Source organism: Thalassophryne amazonica, chromosome 5 (assembly GCF_902500255.1).
Source record: "Thalassophryne amazonica chromosome 5, fThaAma1.1, whole genome shotgun sequence".
In the NCBI taxonomy this organism is placed as follows: domain Eukaryota; kingdom Metazoa; phylum Chordata; class Actinopteri; order Batrachoidiformes; family Batrachoididae; genus Thalassophryne; species Thalassophryne amazonica.
Genome location: NC_047107.1, coordinates 24,793,102 through 24,816,480, shown reverse-complemented (window position 1 = coordinate 24,816,480; position 23,379 = coordinate 24,793,102). Strand labels below are relative to the sequence as shown.

The following is a 23,379-nucleotide window of genomic DNA, read 5'->3' as shown; positions in this document are numbered from 1 at the left end:
CAACATCCAAAAGTAAGCTGCAATGAATGTGAGATACAGCTCTGCTTGCTCAGATCCGGGGATCAGATCAGCGGAGGCATCGACAGCGGGTGACATTATTCCCCGACGCCTCGCTCTCACTGCCCCCGATACGCTTACCGAGTGCATGCGCTCGTTAAATGCCCCCGCGGCACTCACACCCCCGTGTCTGCTGTGCAGCCAGCACCACCTTTCTGTCTACTGAATGGAGTTGCAGCCAACTTGGCACAAGTCCAGAGACTATGCTCGCCGTTTTAATGCAGTGCGCACGGTGACACCTGTTGCTCTCAAGGACAGACTTCTTGCTGCAAAATCCGCAGCGCCGCACGTCTCAGTAATCGGAGCCGCAGAGCTCCGTGGCCGCTGAGAGAGGTTTATATATTTTTAATGACTTGAATTCTTTGCGGGTCTCGCCTCCGTAGCCCGCGACGGTACACCGGAGGTCAAAGACAGTAGATTTTCAATGCGACACCACTCAAACGGGCATATGAAAAAGTCCACTAAAATAATTTTCAAGCACAAATAAAAGAAATGTGTACTCACCAAGCGTACCGCAAGACAATATGAAGTTTTAAAAAGTAGATCCTTCCGTATAAAGACAAGAAAAAGGTGCGGATGCAAACTGATGTAAATCCACAAATTACAGTTGGCGCGCGCAATGCATGCTGGAAGAGAGTCTTGTCCCTGACGTCTCGGCAGTGTCCATGATGAGAGGGACAATTTGCGGAGGGCTAAATGTTAGCTGTAAATTTGTCATTTTCAAATGAAGATTTCTCAGTTGAATGACAGATCTGGGCTTGTAGATTTACTTTACTACATTCAGAAGGATCTTATGTGTAAATATAAGTCATTTTTTGGTCCAAAGATCTGACTGCATTTATTTCAATGCAGGTCTACTTTAAGAAATGATCAGACAGAAGGGGGTTTTCAGGGAATACTGTTAAGTCTTCAATTTCCATACCATAAGTCAAAACAAGATCTAAAGTGGTGGGTGGACTCATTTACATTTTGAGCAAAGCCAACTGAGTCTAATAATAGATTAAATTCAGTGTTGAGGCTGTCATTCTCCGCATCTATGTGGATGTTAAAATCACCCACTATAATTATCTTCACGTGCCTTAACTAGGCACGTGAAGATAATTATAGTGGGTGATTACACTGTGAAACAAATCATTATCTAGTTATCTAGATCAATCTAACTACACAGATTAAAGAGCTAACAGATACAGCAAAACACCGCTGTGCTCCGGAACAGGAAGTGATACAATACCACAGTGAGAGCCAACCACCAGTAGAGGCCAGTAGAGCCAAACACGCGTCCCATTGAGGTACATTTCAAAATCATAATGTAAATGGAAATTTCTTTGTTTTTGTCATGGCAGATTCTGCCCCCACCCCCGAGCACAGATAAGACTGACTATATGATGCTATTCTTTAATTCTGAGGCAGCAGCTAACACAGAACTGGATACATCTCTTACCCTACTTTTAGTGGTTTTAACTGTAACCGTTGGGACGAGAACTAAAGGCCCTCAGTCTGAGAGATAGCTGCTTTGCAGACATGTTTTCTCGTCAGCACATCTGCGACTTTGCATTCATACAGCAGTGCTGCTGACAGAATCCAATGACTGTACCTCTTGACGTTGTCCTTTTCTGCCACTTCATATGATAGTTCGATGTTGGGGTAGCGATTACAGAAACGAGCCACATCGGCCATCTGAGCATCTGAGAGCTGCAGCAATGCAGTTCTGTCTTCATCCTCCATCTCCATGATGTCAAAGATGCTCTCCACACCCTGAAAAAGAACAGATACACTCGTAAAGAGCCACACCTTTACAATCATGCGTGAACAAAACATTAGAGCCTCTTTAAATTGTGTGGACACGCAGCTGAGCCTGCACACAAAATAAAGAAAATGGCATGAAACATCGCAGGGATTCAAACTTGCCACCTCACATCAGGACTGACATAACTATCACCACAAATGTGTATACATTTCCCTCAATTTTACTTATTTCTGGATTCTACCGCTCACTGAAAAAAATTTGTTCTTGCAGCCATTATTCAAGTCAGGCAGGTGGTTATTTATGACCCCTTCAGATTTGTCCCAGATTTTTTTTTATGGGTAGATATGTTGGGGGAGGGGGGGGAATCACATTTTTTATTCTTGATAGGGTCTGCTTTTTTTGGGGGGGGTCCTGAAAATTTGGGGTCAAAATGGCAAAAATCACAAAATTTAGGTTTTCGAATGTTCATATCTCCATGCACCCTGAATGCGCCAAATTGATTTTCATTAGTGTTAGTCTATCAGGTATGGACTCTCCAAAAACATTAAAATTTTGGCGGCTGACTCAGGGCACAGCCCATAGGTGGTGCTGCAAGTCGCTATTTTTTGTAATTGTGCACATTTTCACAGGGGCGGTGTGGCCTTCGCCCTTAGTCAGCCAAGGTCTTTTATGCATGTGATGATATATTATGACCTCTTACTTTGATTTGGATAAAAAATTTTGGTGGCTGACTTTGGGCGCACAAGTACAGGGGGCGCCTTTTGCTGCCAAAATGCTAAATTACCACTTTTTCACAGTGATTTCTCCATGCGCCCTAAGCCAAAAGTGATGAAATATGGCTCATATTGTCACTCAACATCTCTAGTTTCACTGGTAAAGAGAGTTTTGTGGCTGGTTTTGGTATTGACCCTTTTTGCACAGTTTTTGTTGGATGACTTCACAAAGAGGCCAAAATACGGAAAATTGGCAAATTCCTTCGATTTTCATGAAACTTGCAGAATTTGCTCCCGTAAAGGGACCTCTGCAAGTTTGAATGCAGCGTGGCAAGCCATCCTGGCTGTAGGAACTAAATAGCAAAAATAAACAGTCATATGTCGTACATAACACGTGTACTGTCTTGCAAATGGATGATTAGGCATGAATGTCACCTATTGGTGATCACTGAAACAAACACTGTTTTCAGAGATTAAACAAACCTTTTGATTTTATTGGGAAACAATAGGCTTCTTGAGGCCTCCATGCCTAATAAACATTCCAAGTTTGGTGACAATCAGGCAGTTAGGAAAGAAGTTATTGAGCTGACAACGTTTTAACTACATATGCTCTGGTGACAGCCTTTGACCCCAAAGCCAATAACCTTCTTGGGGTAAATATACCTAACACACATGCCAACCTTGGTGACAATCAGACAGTTAACAAAAAAGTTATTGCACTCACATGATTTTTACAAAGTACGCTGCAGTACCTTTGGACCCCCAAATCAATAGGCTTCTTGGGGTCACTGTGTAATTTATATACCAAATTTGATGCAATCAGGCCTGTACAACTGAAATGTCACTCAGACGTGAAATGTCAAATGACTGACTGAGTGCTTGCACATCGTGACATCTTGCATGAAATATCCATCAGTTTTGTAGTTTTACTAGTTTGATAAGAATAAAGGAACCCAGTCCAGGATGACAGAAGCAGTAACAGCTGGTTTGAAGCTCATTCAGTCTAACACAGAAACACTGATTTACCTTTTCTGTGCAGCGTTTGATGTGCTCTGAGGAAAAGAAGGGCAGCTGTTTGAGGTACGAGTCTTTGGACCACATGGCCTGGGTGACCATTTGGGCCAACTCCATAGCTGCCAAGGCAGGACTCAGCCAACCGTTACTGGACAGCACATCAACACAGGCCTGGATCAGACGAATCGCCTGCAAGCACAAAGCCATATGACACGTTACAAAATTTATAGGCAAATATATCCAATCACTCAAGAGGATTCATTGTGGTCTGCTCAGGCAGCAGACCTTGCTCAGGATGTCCTCTGTATCAGACTGCAGCTCAGCACTCAGCTGCATCCTGGAGAGGTGGGCCTGCAGCAGCAGGTTCGTCTTCACGTGAGGATCGTTGAACTTTGGGTTGTTTAGTTTGTGGGGAACTTTCTGTGCCAACTGAAAGACAAGAACAAGGTGATCAGACATCTCACTGGTGGCAGCTCACCATCATCATTCAGTGATGGGCTCACCTGGCGGAGAAGTGTGTCCTCGTGGTGCCTGATGGGAATGTTCTTGTACTCAGCAGCATTGGAAATGATCTCAATTAAGCCGCGGATCTTGGTCTTGGCATTCAGGGACATGCTGAACAACTCTGAAAACACAGCAAGCCTGCTCAGTGATCTGAACACAGGGACGTGTTCATAAACGGGTCGTAAAGTGTCGGAACAAACCGATAGTGGTATAGTTGATGTAGTAGTAAGCAGCGATCATGCCCAGATTCAGGGGAGCGACATCCATTTCGTCCTCTATGCTGATACACTTGGACTGTTCCAGGTCATGCAGCGTGTTTTCGACCAGCTCGGACAGGTGGTCCGACAGGTGACGATGGGACATTCCTGTTGTAAGAAAAGACAAAATATCGCTTCATTATCTCGATGAGAAGGCTACGTTTTTGTTACTGTGCAAAGTCCAGGGGTGTGAGTGGCAAAATGAAAAAAAAGAAGGTAGGGGGGTCTGGGGGCATGCTCACCCGGGTTATTTTTTGGTGAAAGTGGACTTTTCTCAGCAGGAAATTTTGGGTTTTTGATGTCCAGGGAGGGATGCATTCTTGAGGTTTTTTGATGACTATTTTTCTCACCTTGATTCCCCCAATTTAGTTGTACTGCTTAATGTCTGTTCTATTTGTATTTTCTTTTTGCACATTTTCACCTTTTCCTTACCTTTATCCCAAATTGATATCACAACCTACATGTTTCATAAGATTACCGACCACGACAGTTGTAATCATTTTCATATTTTTGGCTTCCCTCCTCCTAACTAACTCGATTTCAAAGCTGGAACCCCAAACAGACGCAGTAATGCCCAACCTTGGACATTACATAAAAAAAAAAAAAAAGATACTCCTTTACATCCCACTTTAGTTATGCAGAAAAGTTAAATTAACTAAACTTATCTTGATGTTTCTCATCAATTAAACTTAGTCCAGAACTATAATAAAAATTACGCCTAGATTAATATGGATTTAAACATTTTAGTTGTTAAAATTATTATTATTATTATTATTATTATAAGAAGCAGTAGTGTGAAAAATGTCTTCAAATGTCTTCATGTCTTCCTTTAGTTGAAGGGTGTTGTGGAGGGCACCTCCCCACAACGCCCTCTTTCTGTCTGGATTCACCCCTGGTTTGCAGGCTCTGAGCAGGAATGTTACGTCATCCTCAGAAAGAGAATTAAAAACAAACAAACAAAAAAACAACAAAAAACTGCTAGTGCTTGTTATTAATGCGTCATGGGTCTGCAGCTGTGTTTTTAATTTAACAACAGAGAGGACACTCACAGAGAAACTCAAAGCAGACTTTGAAAGAAAAGTTTAAAAACATGTTTGTAAAACTCTGCTCGGTGTCGCCACTGCACTGTGAGGCTGAGACACTCAGACATACTGCCCCCCCGCCCTGCAGTGTAGACAAGAAACAGAGAAACAGACACAGAAGCCTTTATATTGGTCTTAAAATCCGGATAGTTGCGTGGCAAACTGCGACTGCATTCACTTTGCGATATTTTCGCATTGAAATCTAGCCAACATATTTGTTATATAAAAAATGTTTACAAACATGTAAAACATAACAATAAAAAAAAACAAACAAATGTGGTTTTCCAAGATCTCACACCCCTAAATAGTCATAAACTAGGGCTAAACAATTAATCTAATTTTTATCATCAATGGACTAAACCATGACCACTGTAAATCAACAGTCATGATAAATGGTGGTAAAATGAATCAAGTCAGACAGTAAGAATAACCGACAGCAGCCTTGGTAGCTACCAGACCCACGTTCCGGAAATGAAACAATCAGATACACAAGCTCATTTCAAGCTTCATGTAACTTTAAACCACACATATGAAAAAATAAACAGAAAAGGAAGAACTGTCTTCTGCAACCACATTCTGAAACTGAAATCAAAAGAACAAGTCTCTCAAAGAAAACTATCAGTATCAGAGTGCCCTTCTGGTTTAAAAGCTGTTCCCAGCGTGCGGTCCTGTGTGACATCTGTCAGCAGGTAATAAAACATCTGTGTTCTTTAGATGTGGTCAGGGCAGGTCTCACCTTGCAGGTTGTAGTAGTTGGGGTTCTGGGTCATACGGCGGTAGAGGAACGTCCATGTCAGGTAATCCACAGCGTCCTGCTTGTTCTCCACTGTCTTGGTGACAATTTCAGCATTGAAATGATCATGGAGACAGTGATCCAAGTGAGACTCCACCGGCAAAGGCTCATACAGGAACTTTTTAAAGAAGTCCTATTAAGAAAACATGAAAAAAAAAATTTCAATTGCGTGGACACTTTTAAGACATCAAAAGCAGAAGACAAAACAAAGGGCTGGTTAACACATAAAATCACATCTGGCAGAGGGCCGTGACTCGCCTGGTCTCAGTGACTTCAAAAACAACACAGGGCCAGTGTTGTATAGTAACGAAGTAAAAATACTTCACTCCTGTACTTAAGTACGTTTTGGGAGACTTTCTACTTTACTTGAGTTTTTTTTAATTCAGCTTACTTTCACTTTTACTTCACTACATTTCCGACCTTAATTGCATGCTTCTACTCCGATACATTTTCTACTCGCCATGCCGTTACAAAACACACACACACACACACACACACACACGACAAAAGTCGTGTTTTCACCCAGAGACACCACTGATTACTAGTGACTGCAACAAAGTCAGGCTGATTTGTCATGAGGCATGTCCGGTAGGCTTTTCTGCAGTTGCACACTTGGGGGGTGTCTGTCAGGAAAATGATCATTTCTCTACATTGATTACAGACCTGCAGCGGGTCTGTAATCAACTTTTCTGCAGCGCGGCTTTGCTTTGAACCTTGAACCAATTGAAGCAGTGATTCGCAGGTCGAAGCAGTGCTTCGATCTACGATTCATGGATTGATTGTTTTATTTCGCTTTATCCTAATTTTTCCTCGCTAGTCTGGAGAAGTGGAGATACGCTTTGGAGAGAAGGGGAATGAAAGTCAGTTGAAGCAAGACTGAGTACATGTGTGTGAATGGGAAGGAGCCCAGTGGAATAGTGCAGTTACAAGGAGTAGAAGTGGTGAAAGTAGATGAGTTTAAATATTTGGGGTCAACTGTTCAAAGTAATGGAGAGTGTGGTAGAGAGGTGAAGAAGAGAGTGTAGGCAGGGTGGAGTGGGTGGAGAAAGGTGGCAGGAGTGATTTGTGACTGAAGAATATCAGCAAGAGTGAAGGGGAAAGTTTACAAGACAGTAGTGAGACCAGCTATGTTGTACGGCTTAGAGACAGTAGCACTAACAAAAAGACAGGAGGCACAGCTGGAGGTGGCAGAGCTGAAGATGTTGAGATTCTCTTTGGGAGTGACAAGAATGGACAAGATTAGGAATGAACATATCAGAGGGACAGCTCAGGTGGGATGGTTTGGAGACAAAGTCAGAGAGGCGAGATTGAGATGATTTGGATATGTGCAGAGGAGGGACCCAGGGTGTATAGGGAGAAGGATGCTGAGGATGGAGCCACCAGGCAGGAGGAGAAGAGGGAGGCCAAAGAGGAGATTTATGGATGTGCTGAGGGAGGACATGCAGGTGGTTGGTGTGACAGAGGAAGATACAGAGGACAGGGTGAGATGGAAACGATAATCTGCTGTGGTGACCCCTAACGGGAACAGCTGAAAGACAAAGAAGAAGAAATAAATAACTGTTACCTGTGAACAGTGTTGCCACAGTTACTTTGAAAAAGTAATCCAATTACTGATTACTGATTACTCCTTGAAAAAGTAACTTAGTTACTTTATTGATTACTCAATTGTAAAAGTAACTAAGTTAGATTACTAGTTACTTTTTTAGTTACTTTCCCAGCTGTCGACAACAACCCACGTCAACATGACAATGATACCTGTTTTGCCAAAACTCACTTTATAGTCACCCTTTCTTGACTTCAATGAAAATAAATACTTGTTTTATAAAAATTAAAATAAAGATCTCTTTCTTGACCTCATATTTAACTGTTGACAGCACTGTAACAGTAAAACTTGCAATTTCAAACCTACATTGTTTATAAATGTAACTATTAAATTCTAACATTTTTCCAACATTTAAATTCTCTCTAAACATTTTACTTGTCAAAATTATTATTATTTTAAGCAATATTAGTAGTTGTAGTAAAAAACGGCTTCAAAACTGGACCTTTAATCTAGGGGTGTTGTGGGGGGCACATCCTTGCCCCACGCCCCCATTCCATCTGGATTCGCCCCTGCTTTGGCGTTTGAGCACAAAGAATGGATAACATTTATTTATGCAGAAAACAGGACCAGATTTACAGGTAAAGTTTTATTGCGTTTTCACATCATGTGGTCCTCAGAAAGAGAGTTTAGGTGCATTTGAGTGGAAAATGGTGTTAGTTGTTGACGCGTCGCGGAGGATCAGCTGTTTTTAACGAGACGATACGGAGCAGCTCAGCTCAGAATTCTAAATAGAGGAAAAAAGTATAAAAATGTCTTGGTAAAGCTCAGTGCAGGTGTGCTGATCACCGCCCTTTAAGAGGTGAGGACGAGTCGAGCAGCTGCAAAAAACCGTGGATGAAAAGCTCACAGCTCGCTTAAAGTGGGCAGTTCAGTCGAACTCCGACCCCCTGCACACGGACCAAGTTTAATGCTGCTATCGACCCACAATGAAGAATAATAGTAACGCACAGTGACATGGAGAAGTAACTTTAATCTGATTACTGACTTGGAAAGATTAACGCGTTAGATTACTCGTTACTAAAAGAAGTGGTCAGATTAGACAGGCATCACTGCCTGTGAACACCTAGTGAGTAGCCTACTCTTGTTTAGGTTTTGAAGCCTTATTTCTGAAGTGTTTTTGTGTGATGTGCATAATTTTCAGTATTTTGACTAATACTACCAGTCATTTACAAGCCTAGATAAACTTTAATATAGAAAAAAAAAAACAGTCTGTTTTTGATTATTAACATTTACTTGTACTTTTACTTTCAATACTTGAGTACATTTAGTTGTACATTACTTGTCATACTTAAATACAATAAATACTGGATACTTTAAGACTTTTACTTGAGTAGCATTTCAATCAGTTACTTGAACTTCTACCAAAGTCATTTTTTTTAATGGGTATCTGTACTTTTAGTTAAGTGTGATTTTCCGGTACTTTATACAACACTGCACAGGGCTGTGCAATATGATAATATACATCATATGACAACAGAAAAACATCCATGACTTCATATTATGCTCCATAGTTTATTTCATGGTGTGCACTGTTTTGCAAACCACTGTCATTTTGCCTGCTGGATAATTCAAGCGCACCTAAATGCACTTGCTCTTCCCTAAAAAATAAAAGCTCTGTGTCATATTATAGAGCGCAGCTGCTCTCATCCTGATTATTATTAAAATAAAAATTAAAAATCCTTTCAGCACAGTTTGCAGAGGGAGCTGTGTACACAACCGCTGCGAAACATTCAGAAATTAATGATTTTTGTGCGCATTCTGTTCATGTGATTTGGAGGCGGGGCCTTGCAGGGAGGCCTGGGGGGGGTTTAGTTATTTTCACTTTTTAAAAACTTGATTTTCAGATAAATTATATTGAACAAATTAAGCTAAAGAACATTAATCCAAAGGTTCTAAATAAACGGAGAAAAATGATCAAATACTCATTGCATTCACAGAAAATGCACTATATAATGATACACATCATTATTGGGACATGAGATTTTGATCATGATGCCTAGTGCTAAAACAACACTGGCATGTCTCTGGTGCGAAACTAAGAGTGAGAAATTCATTGTATATTTACCTTCTTGGACCCCTGACACATGATGACACAGCGTCCCTCATCATCCAGCATAGGTCTGTTTGCTTTGCCCACCATCTGCAGAACGTCGTATATGGGATAATCCACATAGCTGAGAAAGAGGAGAATTAGTGAACATCACAATACGTTAAAATAATGAAGCACCTTGTGTCAGTAACTGCAGAGATGCCTTACGCATGGATTTTTCCATTGTAGTACTGTGTGTCCATGACAATGACAAGGTGTGCAAAGATATTTATTCCCCAGCAGAGAGAACGAGAGGACACAACCACCTGAACAGCACCTGCATAAAGAAATTGCCCAAATATATAAATAAAACAAAGTGGTTAATTAACATGATCATTCAGAGATCACAGGGCTGAAAGTGCAGCATATCTGTGAGGCAAACCTGAGTTAAAGAGCTGCTCCACAATCTTACGTTCAGTCACAGAAAGGCCCTCATGCAGGTAGCCCACGCCATTAGCAAGGGTCTCTTTCAGGGTTAAATCAAATATTTTATCCAGAAATGGCGCAAGGTCTCTCTCTGTGCAATGCAAGAACCTGCACAAATATTTTGTGTTAACAGAATCAGCAACACATCAGACTCCTGCGGTACAGAGATCCTCTGAGGTGGCACACACAGGTTTTATCAACGTTACCAAGGCCAACAGTCCAGGGTCACCCGAGTTTAGAAAACTGATTAACATATTTTTTTCCAGACTGGGTGAGACTGGGTGTTGTTTTACATACCTGGTAAAATCAGCAGCTTGAAGGAACAGACACACACTTACTGCCACTCAGTGACCACGCCCACAAACTATTCATACATTTATGACTGATAACAGCTTAAACTGATGTGCTGAATAAAAATTCTGTCCATGTACACTCCTCATGATCAGAGAAACTAGTTATAGTGGCCAAAACTGTTTTTTTTTTGTGTGTGTGTGTGTGTCTGGCAGTACACGTGTTCATTTCTGCTGTAAAATTGGACATTGAACTTTGGATCCTGTGGGGAGTGATTGACTTTTGGAGACTGCCTCACATGGCCATTCAAGGAACTGCACGTTTTGGCACATCTGTGGTGGCTTAATTTTCCAGCACAAAAAGGTGGGGCTTGAGAGATACTAACCTCTGTGGGACCACATCAGCAGCACAGAAGGTGAGGATGTCGATGGCTGTGAGGCGGGTCTGCCTGCGTGACGGGACAAACACTATGGCTGGTTTGGAGGGAGAGTGTTTCATAATGGCGTGATATACTGGCTTAGCCATGGACAGCAGGCGGGTCTGTGTGTGACTCACATTAAAGCCCTAAAGAGAGAGGAAGAATGTTAACATCCAATCAGATGACAGCATTAATGGGTGTTTGCTAGGGGTGTAACGATACATAAAAAAAAAAAAATCACGGTTCGGTACGTACCTCGGTTCTGCGGTCACAGTTTGGTTCATTTTCGGTACAGTATGGGAACAAAATGCAAAACCTAAATTTGCTTGTTGTTTAAACCAACACTTTATTGTAACATTATACAAACAGGAAAACAAAATAATTGCAAAGTGCTGCCTGGTAATAAGTTAAATAAAATGCTCTCAAATAAACAAATGTATGAAATATTATAAAAAATTCCTGGTAAACAGCTTTTAACAAAACCTTTCCACAAGTAAAGTGCAGCACAACGGTTCCAGCAAGAAGCCCTGTTCAATTTTATTCAACCTTCATATTTTTTGGCCAGAAAAATAAACTTGTCCCAAACTGTCACACTCTATAAGGAATTTTTTAAAGAGGATTAATGTTAAAGAATTCCTTTACTTTTGTACAATTTATTTTATCTCTATTACCTGTTCATTTAGTGTTTGTTAATATATATTTTTAAATAAAGTTTTGAAAACAAAAATTCTGGGAGAGGCAAAAAAGTGAGTAAAACCACCTGCAAAAATATTTAGAACCACAAACTTGATTCTTGGTTTGTTTATTTATTTATTTAGCCACTAAAATTGGCCATCACTTATTAAAATAAAATAAGTTCTCAAGGCCAGGGCTTCTCAAAGTCTGGGGACTATTTAATCACAGCGCAGCAAACGAGGTCAGTAGGCTGAGCGAGTCTGAGTGAGGAGGATTGTCGATATCCCTCCACTCAGCGCTTCACAGGCTGCTGCAGGCAGCGGAGGAGGGGGAGACCCACTGCTGCTCGGTGACAACAGAGACTTTCACTTTCAGTCGCCAAACATCAGAAAAGTCTCCGGTAATGGCAGGAAATGTAGCTGGATTTGTCGCTAGTTGCGTTTGAGAAAATAAGTTGTCAAGAGGGTTTGGAAAGTCGCCATATTTAGTGAGAAAGTTGCCAAGTTGGCAACAATGAATGTAAACACACGCAACGCCCGTGCACAGCCCTGTACTGAACCGAATGTCCTGTACCGAAACAGGTTCAATACAAATACATGTATTGTCACACCCTTAGTGTTTGCATTTTTTTTCTGCTTCCTGACCTGGATATGCAACTCCAGAGGCACGGGTCTGACATTGGGGTGGAAGTTGAACGTGGCCGTGGTGCTGCAACCGAGCCAGTGGGCGACGTCTTTGGCGTTAGACAAAGAAGAGCTGAGGGCCACAATGCGGATGGGTCGCTCGATCTGAGAGGAGATGTACCTCATCCTGGAACAGATGACCTCCAGCACAGGCTGAAAGAGAATGTGGAGATTAACATGATGCATGAATGTCACAGTGCACAGTGGATGTAGGACATAGGACCTTACTCCATTCTCTCCTCCAATAAGGTGTGCTTCATCCACGATGAACAGGCTGACGTTCTGCACGTTCTTCCTTTGCTTCCAGCGACGAGACAGAATGTCCCATTTGTCTGGGGTGCTGATAATGATGTCACCTTTTCCCAGGAGCTTCAGATCCGTGCTGGTTTCTCCTGTCAGCAGCACCACCTTTTTATTCAAGATATCCTGGAACTTTTGATGCCAGTCAACAAACACCTGGCAAAGATAATTAGATAGGAGGTTAGAAAAGAGAGAGATGTTGTGTTTGATAACCACATCTATGAGCTTCACGTCTTCATACCTGCTCAGCCAAAGCCTCCATAGGGGTGATGTAGACACAGCGGCCTTCTGCATTATGCAGCAGCATCCTCAATATAGCAAACTCAGCACAGATGGTCTTTCCACTGCCGGTGGGAGCTCCCACAAAGACGTTATCATCACTATTGTACACCGCATTGAACACTGGAAGAGCAGAAACAGACGGCTAAGCTGAGCAAGCATAAAAACATGTACATTAAGAGCAATGCAAAGCCTGGCATATGCCCCGGCTCGTATGTGGCTTCATATCAGAACGGATAAGACTGGTGCTTTAAATATGGTACAGGGTCTATTTTAGATAGATACTTTGTCATTGCTCTACAACGAAATTCTCTTTGCAGTCCTTTTTACAGCAGCAGGAATACAAAGTCAAGGAATAAAAATAATATACACTTTAGAATGTAAAGAACAGAATGTTCATTCAATATAAAGTGCAGAGTGAAGGTGCAAGGGTCCAGCTCAGGCTTTTATTTGTGCAACCACCGGTTTCTGCTTAAAACTGATGTACAGCGTATTGACCCCATTTTCACCAATACACCACCATGAAATGGTTTCAATCAGACGAGGCTCTGTTTGGTTATTGTACGGAAACAAAACATTTACAGATGTGAGCCTGGAGGGACAGACGCCGGTGTCGCAGACCAAATGGTCCACCCTGCCTCCACTGCACATGCGTCATTTCGGAGCTCAGCTGCTCGTCTGACACAGAGTCTCTTCACCCAAAGCGATCAAATGGATTAATGGGATTATTAATGATCAGATGACAAGGTAAAACCTCTTAAATCATTCTAAAGTCAGATTTAAGCAGAAACGAGGCAATACTTGGTGACGCTTTGAAATGACCGACGCGCAGTGAACACATCAGCTAGCAGATCACGTAGTCGCGGCTCTCTGAACGCTTCCTTCATCTTTTATGATGAAATAATGCTGAATTTATGTGGAAATGATTGCTGTACAAAAGCTTCAGGTATCTGTCGCTGCGATAGATGATGACTGGAGTGCAGTTTTAAGCAGAAATCAGGTGATAGTCGGCGAACCTTGGCTAATGACGCATGCGCAGTGAAGGCAGGGCGGAGAGATTTTTAGGGGAGACTGTTCGGTCGGCGACACTGGGACAGGGTAAAAACATAATGCCCTTCCCTCCAAAAAAGCAACAGTAACACTTCTAAAACCCAACTTTGTTCAGTCCGAGTTGAAAAGGGTGATCTGTTTGTCATGTTGAACATTTTCCACTGTTAAAAGTTTATGTGATAGATTAGCTGTGAGTAAAATCTTTTCTTGCTCTGTACCTTGTGTCTGAATGGGGTTGAAGAAGGGGAACCTGTTCTGGTAGAGAGCCTCAAATGCAGAGTTTCTGAGAGCTGTGACAGGCAGAGGCTGAAGGTCCAGTAGTTCAGTAGGAGGCGGGTACTTCTCTGGTAGGATCAGGTGACGGAAGGACACTGGAAGCTGAGTCTCACAGGCTGAAACAAAAATCTATAATGAAGAATTTCATTTCAACAATATGCTGGTGTCATAAATTGTCCTGCAACATTACTTACAGAGCCAGCGGTCTGACACCACACGGATGAAGTACTGTGGCGGCAGAGGTTCAAATACTGGGACAAAAAAAGTGACAAGGTGTTCATCCTGGGCGTACTTGGCTTTAAGCAGGAAGTACTCATGATGGAGGATGACTTCACTGTCCACATCCTCAACCAGAATCCAGAAAGCCTCAGATGATCCATGGATCTAAGATGTGAGATAGAGTGCCAAGATAATTAAGGTAAAAGATCAACCTTTTCAAAATGCACTTTAGAGAAGATGGAAAAACCAGACTTATTCCTTATGCCCAAAGCCAATTGTGACCTAATCAGTACCACTTAAGGATACTATGTATGCATGTATGATCCCAGGGTTGTAGCTACAGACAGGGAGGGGTCAATGAAAGATTACAAAGGGGTCAACAATTAAAATGCTCTAATCCAGGCCTGTCCAACCCTGCTCCTGGAAGGCACCTGCCTGGCATGTTTTACAACTCTTTCTATTCCACCCACAGCTAATTAACTCAGTCAGGTGTGCTCAGCCAATCAAGAGCTGAGAAACCTCAATGTTAAATGACCAGGTGTAACTTGAGCAGGTATGTAGACATGGAAAATATGCAGGACAGGTGGCCTCCGGGAGCAGCACTGGAGAAGCCTGCCCTAATCATTCCACATTATTCGTCTGTTCATGAAGATTCCAAAAATGTATAATTTTCCCCCTCCCTCAGCTTCTCCAGCTCTGACGTTGACTGTGAACAGTGGACTGCTCAGAGCTGAACCCCCCTCCCTTCCAGGATTCAGTCATGGCCGTTGTTTAGCGCCAAAAAGGGCTGCTACCAGTGTTCTGATAAACTGGACTTTCAAATCTTGGCTGTCGTCCTGTGTTCTTGTTTGACTGTGTTTACTGTTCTCTGTGCTGATAAGAGTTTTTTCCTCATTGTTGTGGCTTCTCAAAGGCATTTTTCCCTCTTCCTTACCTTGTGTGTGCTCTTTTATATGTGTTTATGTACCAGGCCGGCTTATGTCTGTTACGTGTGTGTTGTTTGTCTTTGGGTCGGTCATGGTTTGCTCAGCCCTGCTGTGACCTAAAGCAGGGATGTACATCTAGAGCTGGTCCCCGGGCGCCTTATGGCGACTTCTGCTCCTAACTGGCAATTAGGATGGGTTAAATGCAGTAGACACAATTCACTGTGCAGGGAACATGTTCCTTTGTGCATATGACAATAAAATTCTTTTGAATCCTTGAATTTTGAGTTATAGCATAAAAACAACAAAAATGGCGACAAAGGACAACTTCAGTGTGTACAGGGGTTAAAAGATCAAAGTGGGTCCAATTCTGGCAAAAAGTGATACATATGGATCGGGGTGAATGTGAGGCATAATTGTAAAGCGCTTTGAGCGTCTGATACATATGGAAAAGCGCTATATGAATGCAGTCCATTTATACAAAATATTGACTGAGCTAATGGAATTGATAAACTTAATAGTTGTGACTTTGCTAAATGTTTGGTATCCAAAGTAATGGTTGAACAAGCTCAACGTCCACTGGATTCTTTGACATGTGTTACATAATGTGCTCCCAAGCATAACAGATGGTGCAAAGGATTCCTTTTAGGCACAGGTGCTGTGCAACCAGAAAGTATTCACAGCGCTTCACTTTTTCCACATATTTTTATGTTACAGCCTTATTCCAAAATGGATGAAATTTATTTTTTCCTCAAAATTCTACACACAATTCCTTATAACAGGGATGAGAATGGGCAAAGAAAAAAACTCTGAAAATCAGCGGGGGCCCAGGGGTCACCGTAGACCCCAAGCAGGGTCCTGGAGCAGCACCCCTGGTGGGGGCCAATAGGTTATGAGCATTTTGGAGGCATTTCAGGGCCACTGGAGAGACCTAATTTCATGAATTTCCATTGTATATTTTTTGCATGTTGGGGTTTGTGGAAGCCTTACTGTAATAACAGAATCTGTCTATGTAGACCTACTTTCAGTGATACCTGTCTAGTGTTGTAGCATATGTACTTACTGTAAATGCCATAGCATTTGACAGATATCACGGAACTTGCCAAAACTATTCTTTAAGTGTCTTTCCTTAACTTGCAATGATCTCTGAAATACACTGAAACTTCATGCAAGTATGTGTAAACTATTTAAAGAGATTAAAACCTATCAAAACAACATTTGTGGTATAAAACGGTGACTATTAATATTTGCATATGAAATGTATGATTACAAATTACTGCCCCATAATAAATTCTGAAATCACACCATGTGAGTTTGCAGCCTGACTACTTATGTCAATCAGCAGGAAAACCCCACAGGCACATACAGCATAGTAACATTAAAACACACGTCCTGTACACCAGCTGTACCGCAGTCTATGAAACTGACCAAAATAAAAAATAAAAATAAAATTGATCCACACCGATTTCGGCATGCAGGCAAAATATATTTTGTCATTTTTGAATGGTTTATCTAGAAAAGAGTAAAAATGGAAGGAAATCGATTGTAAGGCCTGAAAGAAGTTTCTGTAGGAAGTATTTTAGACATAAGGCCAAATAAGAGGGGGAAGTGTTGGCTTATTAAATACTTGAAAGACACTGGACTCATTGAGAGGATTTAGTACTGCTGTAACGGACTGATGCAGCAGGTGGTAGTAATGTAACAATAAGCATGCTGGCTGACATTATACGCCACAAAAAAAAGTTTGTTTTGTTTTTCTCCATACGGGTCACATTTTCAAATAAAGCGTGTTTTGTGTCAAAATAAAGCCATAAAATACATACATACATATATATACACACGAGGTCTGTCCATAAAGTAACGGTCCTTTTTATTTTTTTTCAAAAGCTATATGGCTTTCATTCATGTTTTTATGTCAGACATGCTTGAACCCTCGTGCGCATGCGTGAGTTTTTTCACGCCTGTCGGTGACGTCATTCGCCTGTGAGCACGCCTTGTGGAAGGAGTGGTCCCACCCCCTCGTCGGATTTTCATTGTCTGGAAATGGCGGAATGAAAAGGACTTTTTTTTTTCCATCAGAATTTTTTCAGAAGCTGTTAGAGACTGGCACCTGGAAACCATTCGAAAAATTTATCTGGCTTTCGGTGAAAATTTGACGGGCTTCACAGAGAATAAGGACCATTACTACAGCTTTAAGGACCCCTTTAAGGACGGTCAGTGCACCGCGCTCCTAGCTGCGACGATGAGGCACAAACCACTGAATAATTTCTAAATGGACGGCTCTGTGGATACGAGACCGTCGTGTGCTCTTTCTCTGGTTATCACAAGAGCTGGACATCAGCCATTTTCTGGCAGATTTCACTTTTAACAAGAGATTTTGTCATGGAAAGCCGCGCGGAGGCTTCGCGCGTCACAACCGATTCGCTGATGAAGCCAGACAAAGGAACACCTCCGTTTCGGAGTGTTAGAGAACAAGTTTGGACATGTCCAGCTCTCCACAATTTCTCTTATACTCACTCGACTGGTAAGCACTGAAAGCCGAGATAGGCATGTCCCAACTTGTCCTCTAACACGCCGAAACGGAGGTGTTCCTTTGTCTCGCTTCCAAAGCCAATCGGTCGTTACGCGCGAAGCCTCCGCGCGGCTTTCCATGACAAAATCTCATGTTAAAAGTGAAATCTGCCAGAAAATGGCTGATGTCCAGCTCTTGTGATAACCAGAGAAAGAACACACGACGGTCTCGTATCCACAGAGCGAGCTGTTTAGAAATGATCCAGTGCTTTGTGCCTCGTCGTCGCAGCTCGGAGCGCGGCGCACGACCGTCCTTAAAGGGGTCCTTAAAGCTGCAGTTAAAGTCCTTATTCTCTGTGAAGCCTGTAAAATTTTCACCGAAAGCCAGATACATTTTTCGAATGGTTTCCAGGTGCCAGTCTGAAAAAATTCTGATGGGAAAAAAGTCCTTTTCATTACGCCATTTCCAGACAATGAAAATCCGACGAGGGGGCGGGACCACTCCTTCCAAAGGCGTGCTCACAGGCGAATGACGTCACCGACAGGCGTGGAAAAACTCACGCATGCGCACAAGGGTTCAAGCATGTCTGACGTAAAAACATATGAATCAAATCCATATAGTTTTTGAAAAAAATAAAAAGGTACGTTACTTTATGGACAGACCTCATATATATGAAGAAATAAATTAAACATGGAAACAAATTTGGACAAAAATCTGTATACAAACGCTGGTTTTGCAGCACCCAATTTCACTTCAATACATGCACAGTATAAAGTAACTGCACCACACTTAAAAATTTCAGTGACAGTAAACACATTTTAATTGCATGATTAGAATTATTGGTCACACACCTGAGCACTTTATGTCGCTGAGCGGTATGAGTGCTGTGGGCTTTGGGGCTCACTGTGCCTCTTCCGCGCTCTGGACCCGAGCAGATTAGTCCGTTTAATATTAATCTGATGACATGTTTCTTCATCTTGCAGTGTTCTTCCAAGGTTTTGTTGATGAAATCCGACCCTGACGTGCAGAGAGCTTTACCGGGGAGCTCAATCTTGCAGACAAATTCACAGAGCCTTGCTTTTGTCCACGTCAACCTCCTGCTCCAAACATGTCCACTTAAACTTTTTTTTTTTAACACCACTATTGATGTCTTTAACGGGGTCTTCGTCCTCTCTCTGTAATTTTGGCCATGTTAAAGATGGAGCTCGACAAACCAAACTTGCAGAAACTCAAAATGTCCAGGTACTTTCAGTGACTTTAGATATTACAGAGATTCTGACTGGCTAAAAGGTTGCTGTTATAGAAAAAGTAACCAATGACTTGTGCGTTTTAGCTTGCAGTTTCGGCAGCACTATTATGGTTGGAGCTTAAGAGGTGCTGCAAAGAGGAATGAGCAAAACTGCTCGAAGATAGGTGCACCAAGCTTGTAGCACCATATTCAAGAAGACTTGATGCTGTAATTGCTGCCAAAGGTGCATCAACAAGTATTGAGCAATACTGTTAATACTTATGTACATGTGATTTTTTTATTTTTACATTTTTTATAAATGTGCAAAAATAAAAAAAAATAAAAACTTTTTTAATATCATTATGCAGGGCTGTGAAATGAAAACTAAAATCCAAGGAAAATTCGCAGGGGTTCTGGGGGGCGCAGCTCCCCAGAAGCCAGGGTCTAGGGCCTCGTGGGGCCCCAGAAACCAAATTAAATTTTCATCTACTGATACATTTGAACATATTTAAATGATCCTAGATTCAACCTTTCATTTGAACCATCAATGATCATGTTGAAATAACACAATATGACGTGGAAGTAGGACCTGGAATGATTATCCTTTTAATTGTAAACCAAATTATGCATCAACTCAGAACAATTAAACTACATGAAATTCATGAAGACTGAAAAGACTGTTAAACCATGCCAAAAACCAGTTAAAGATTATAGAATATTTAAAAAAATCAGGGTAAAATATCAACATACCTTATAGTAAAAAAAGCCACACATTCTTGTGTAAATTCCTGTAAATCCACTCAAAGCCAGTGTCTTTTTTCCCCATGAAAAAAGTCGACATTAACAAAAACAAAAAGGCACAATCTTTTCTGAAATCCTGTTTGAACAGCACAATGTTTATTTTCCAAAGAGAGAAAAAAATTCTTACCAGTTTGCTTTTCCCGTTTATCTTTCAGGTGTGTTCATGAAGCCAGCAACAATTCCACGGATTCTTGTCCTTGTCACACTTTTTCAAACAGTCTTTCTCGCCATCTTTCAGGTGTGTTCATGAAGCCAGCAACAATTCCACGGATTCTTGTCCTTGTCACACTTTTTCAAACAGTCTCTCGCCATCTTCGCTCTGTCTGATGTCGCTCTGTGACAGACATGCTGCAAAATTCTTCTTTTAAAAACTTAAAAGTTCTAAAAGTGTGCTATGTCCACATGCTATGTTTAGCTAAACTTCGCACAGGAGCCACACAGTGTCGCCGCAGCAACCAACCAGTCCCGCTTTATGATAACTGTCGTAACAACCAGGCTTTGAGTGGCATTTTTCCTCCACGAATCTCCGCGGATCCGAGGAAACTGATATGTATCTGTAACACACAGATCAGTGTCTGCAGACTTATAAAACTTGCATGATGTCATAAAAAAGTACGCTTTGCGATAAGCATTTTAAAAACTCAGTAACGATCATGATTAAAGAGTGCAACACTAACACCCCCCACCCCACCCCGCCCATGATGAAATCCGCAGAATGAAAGAGTTTTCACAGCCCTGATTATGGGGTGTTGTGAGTAAAATTTTGAGTGAAAAATTAATTTACTTAATTTTGGACTAAGGCAGTAACAAAATGTGGAAAAAGTGAAGCGCTGTGAATACTTTCCGGCTGCACGGTACATAAGTGCCAAATTTAGTGTTGAACATTAACAGCTGAATTAGCACCATGTGACATCACCTGGATAAATACTTACCTTGTCATCCCACTGGAAATCAGGAGTGATGGTGAGCTCCACTTTTAATGTGGAGCGAGTGATGGGTTGCAGATGAACAGCAAGGTCCAGCTTTGGGAACTGGTGCAAATATTTGTGGATTGTCTTTCCCATCTTTGGCATTCGAATCAGCTCACCTAAAAAAATAGAACTGGTCTCTCTTCAGCTGCAAGATGGCACTAAAATTCAGCAAGACAGTGCCTGAGGAGGAGACTCACCAATTTCATTGTGGTTGAGGTCATAGAGACGCTCAAATGGGAAGTTTTTCTTCTCAATCTTCTTGATCACTTCCTCTGGCAGTTTCTTGAACTGTCGTAAAGGAGACATCGACTGCCACCTTGCAGAGATGAGAGATACCAGACATTAGCAATCTGTCATCGCAATCAAAATGCTATTCAGCCCACTCACTCACTCATCTTCAATCGCTTATTCGGGATTGGGTCACGGGGGCTCGTTTGATCATTTCTATTTGAAGAACACAGTGACAGACTTACATTCTCTTGTCAATCATCTTGCAAAGATTCATGGTCTTGTCTGTGAGCTGAGCCCAGCCACGGTTTAGTACAATCTCAAATATTGCTCGCATTAATCTTCCAGCACTCTGAAAGACAAAAAAAGGAGAATGTGTCAGTTTAGCCTCTTGATATCTATAATCTCACTGACAATTCTAGTTGGGCTGTCAGCCACAAAGCTCAACGGAGACAAGAAATTAGAACTTCCTTAAAGCAATACATCTATTTTTTCTACTTGGTTGGAAAGCAGAACTTTCGAAGATCTTGTAACTATCAAAATAATGCACACAATCCTACTGGATTGACCAAAAAGACAATGGGGTTTTATGATTACATTTTTTTTATGAATCAACTCCCCAATGAGAAGCATAGCAGGAGGACCATTTTGCATTTTTGGCCCAATTTGAACAATTTCTGCTTTCTGTAGGAAATGTGGATGGAATTAATAAAAAAAAAAAAAAGTCTGACTCCTTTAGTTTGTGGTGCTATTGGGCCTAGTTTGCTTGCACAAAGGTCTTACGGATCCCGTATGCACAACTTTGTTTTGAACTGATTTCCACTTCCTGTGGAAATTGTGGGTGGAAATTAGAAATTTTAGCTCCATTAGTTTGTGACCTTATGGGCCTAGTTTGCTCTGTAGAAAATAATTAGACTGATGCAATAAAAATCCTAACAGGAGCAGTGATTTCAAGTAAACGTTGATGGACAAATTCAGAAAATCAGTAATACCATAAACTCAACTGATAATCTTAGATCAGCAGTGCCACAAACTGACTTTCGTTCTCTTGAAATTGCCTCACTCAGATTTAAAACTTTTCATAATATCAATATTTACAAAAACCAAGCTGCTTAAGGCCTGCCCATCTTTTTTTCTGACCAGCAAGGCCAACTTTTACAACACTGAGGTCTCCAACCATATGCCATAAACATCAGAGAGGTGCACTATCATTGTTAATTGAAGATTCTACCAGCTGACTTCCGTGCATTTTGAGTGGAGAGGAGGAGATCATTAATGGCATTAGCTGGTGCCGTTTGTGGCTGTAATGAGGAACGCTCCCTTCACGGCACACAATTGAGACCACTGCAGTTATGTGCCTGATCCTTAAACAATTTGTGTAATCAGACCTGTACTTGCTATGAAGATACACTGCTCATTTTGTTTCCAATGTATTTATTTGACGACTGATTACAAAGTAGCCAAATGTAAATGCAATCAAAGAAGAAATAAAAGTAGTTAAACTGTACATATTAGTTCTAATATTATTTAAGCATTTTTGTATGTTTTTATCCAAACTTTTCAGCATTAAATTATCTCCCAATCATACACAGATCTGCATTTTTTTTTTTAAATCTGGAATTGTGGGTTTTCATCTTTAATAGTGGGTTAACCATCGACCATCCAACGGTATGAAACTGTTAATGTTGTTGGCTATTAAACATTATACAATGGCCACAACAAGACAAACAAACAAACAAAAACAACAACAACAAAACAAGCACTATGTTGACGCTGTGTAGTTTCTCAGTCATCTAGGCAAAGATCACAAGCTTCATCTGGACTTCTTTTTTAACTGGGAAACATTTCACCACTTAAAAGATGGCCCAACATAGGAGGTGCAACTCTTCTGGGGTAATTCTACTCAGGCGTATCCCTTCACCTTCAGGACAAAGGACATTCTTTTGAAGATGACTAAGTTCCCATTTTGGACCAGGAACATAGATGCTTTGAAAGCAGGGTAAAGGAAGCCACCCATGTCAAAAATGAAAGACTTTCCCTCAAAAGTGGCCGAGGTTTGAGAAATCACCTTTCCACAACTTAAAATGTTGTCCTTTCATTCATCCCCCCCCCCCCCCCCCCCCAAAAAAAAAAAAAAACTTATACCCCCACAAAAAGGGCATCAGCCTAATAATCCTAGGAGGATCAAAATGATTTTGGCACCTTCCATGGAAACCAGGTTCCATTGTTCAGCTAACAAC

The 23,379-nt window shown here is 41.4% G+C and overlaps 1 protein-coding gene across 1 annotated transcript in view; it reads right to left on the bottom strand.

The window, feature by feature from the left end:
* Nucleotides 1–23,379, bottom strand: part of snrnp200 (small nuclear ribonucleoprotein 200 (U5)) — a 55,803-nt gene that overhangs the window by 9,074 nt on the left and 23,350 nt on the right. Inside the window, exons 24-41 of the mRNA XM_034169804.1 lie at nucleotides 21,385–21,491; nucleotides 21,109–21,227; nucleotides 20,873–21,027; nucleotides 14,452–14,641; nucleotides 14,200–14,373; nucleotides 12,894–13,054; nucleotides 12,581–12,808; nucleotides 12,314–12,505; nucleotides 10,962–11,140; nucleotides 10,242–10,393; nucleotides 10,028–10,136; nucleotides 9,836–9,944; nucleotides 6,111–6,300; nucleotides 4,236–4,400; nucleotides 4,035–4,156; nucleotides 3,817–3,960; nucleotides 3,544–3,720; nucleotides 1,652–1,812 (exon numbers count right to left, since the gene is read on the bottom strand). Of these exons, the coding sequence (XP_034025695.1) occupies nucleotides 1,652–1,812; nucleotides 3,544–3,720; nucleotides 3,817–3,960; nucleotides 4,035–4,156; nucleotides 4,236–4,400; nucleotides 6,111–6,300; nucleotides 9,836–9,944; nucleotides 10,028–10,136; nucleotides 10,242–10,393; nucleotides 10,962–11,140; nucleotides 12,314–12,505; nucleotides 12,581–12,808; nucleotides 12,894–13,054; nucleotides 14,200–14,373; nucleotides 14,452–14,641; nucleotides 20,873–21,027; nucleotides 21,109–21,227; nucleotides 21,385–21,491 (2,834 nt within the window). The remainder of the gene's footprint in view (nucleotides 1–1,651; nucleotides 1,813–3,543; nucleotides 3,721–3,816; nucleotides 3,961–4,034; nucleotides 4,157–4,235; nucleotides 4,401–6,110; nucleotides 6,301–9,835; nucleotides 9,945–10,027; nucleotides 10,137–10,241; nucleotides 10,394–10,961; nucleotides 11,141–12,313; nucleotides 12,506–12,580; nucleotides 12,809–12,893; nucleotides 13,055–14,199; nucleotides 14,374–14,451; nucleotides 14,642–20,872; nucleotides 21,028–21,108; nucleotides 21,228–21,384; nucleotides 21,492–23,379) is intronic.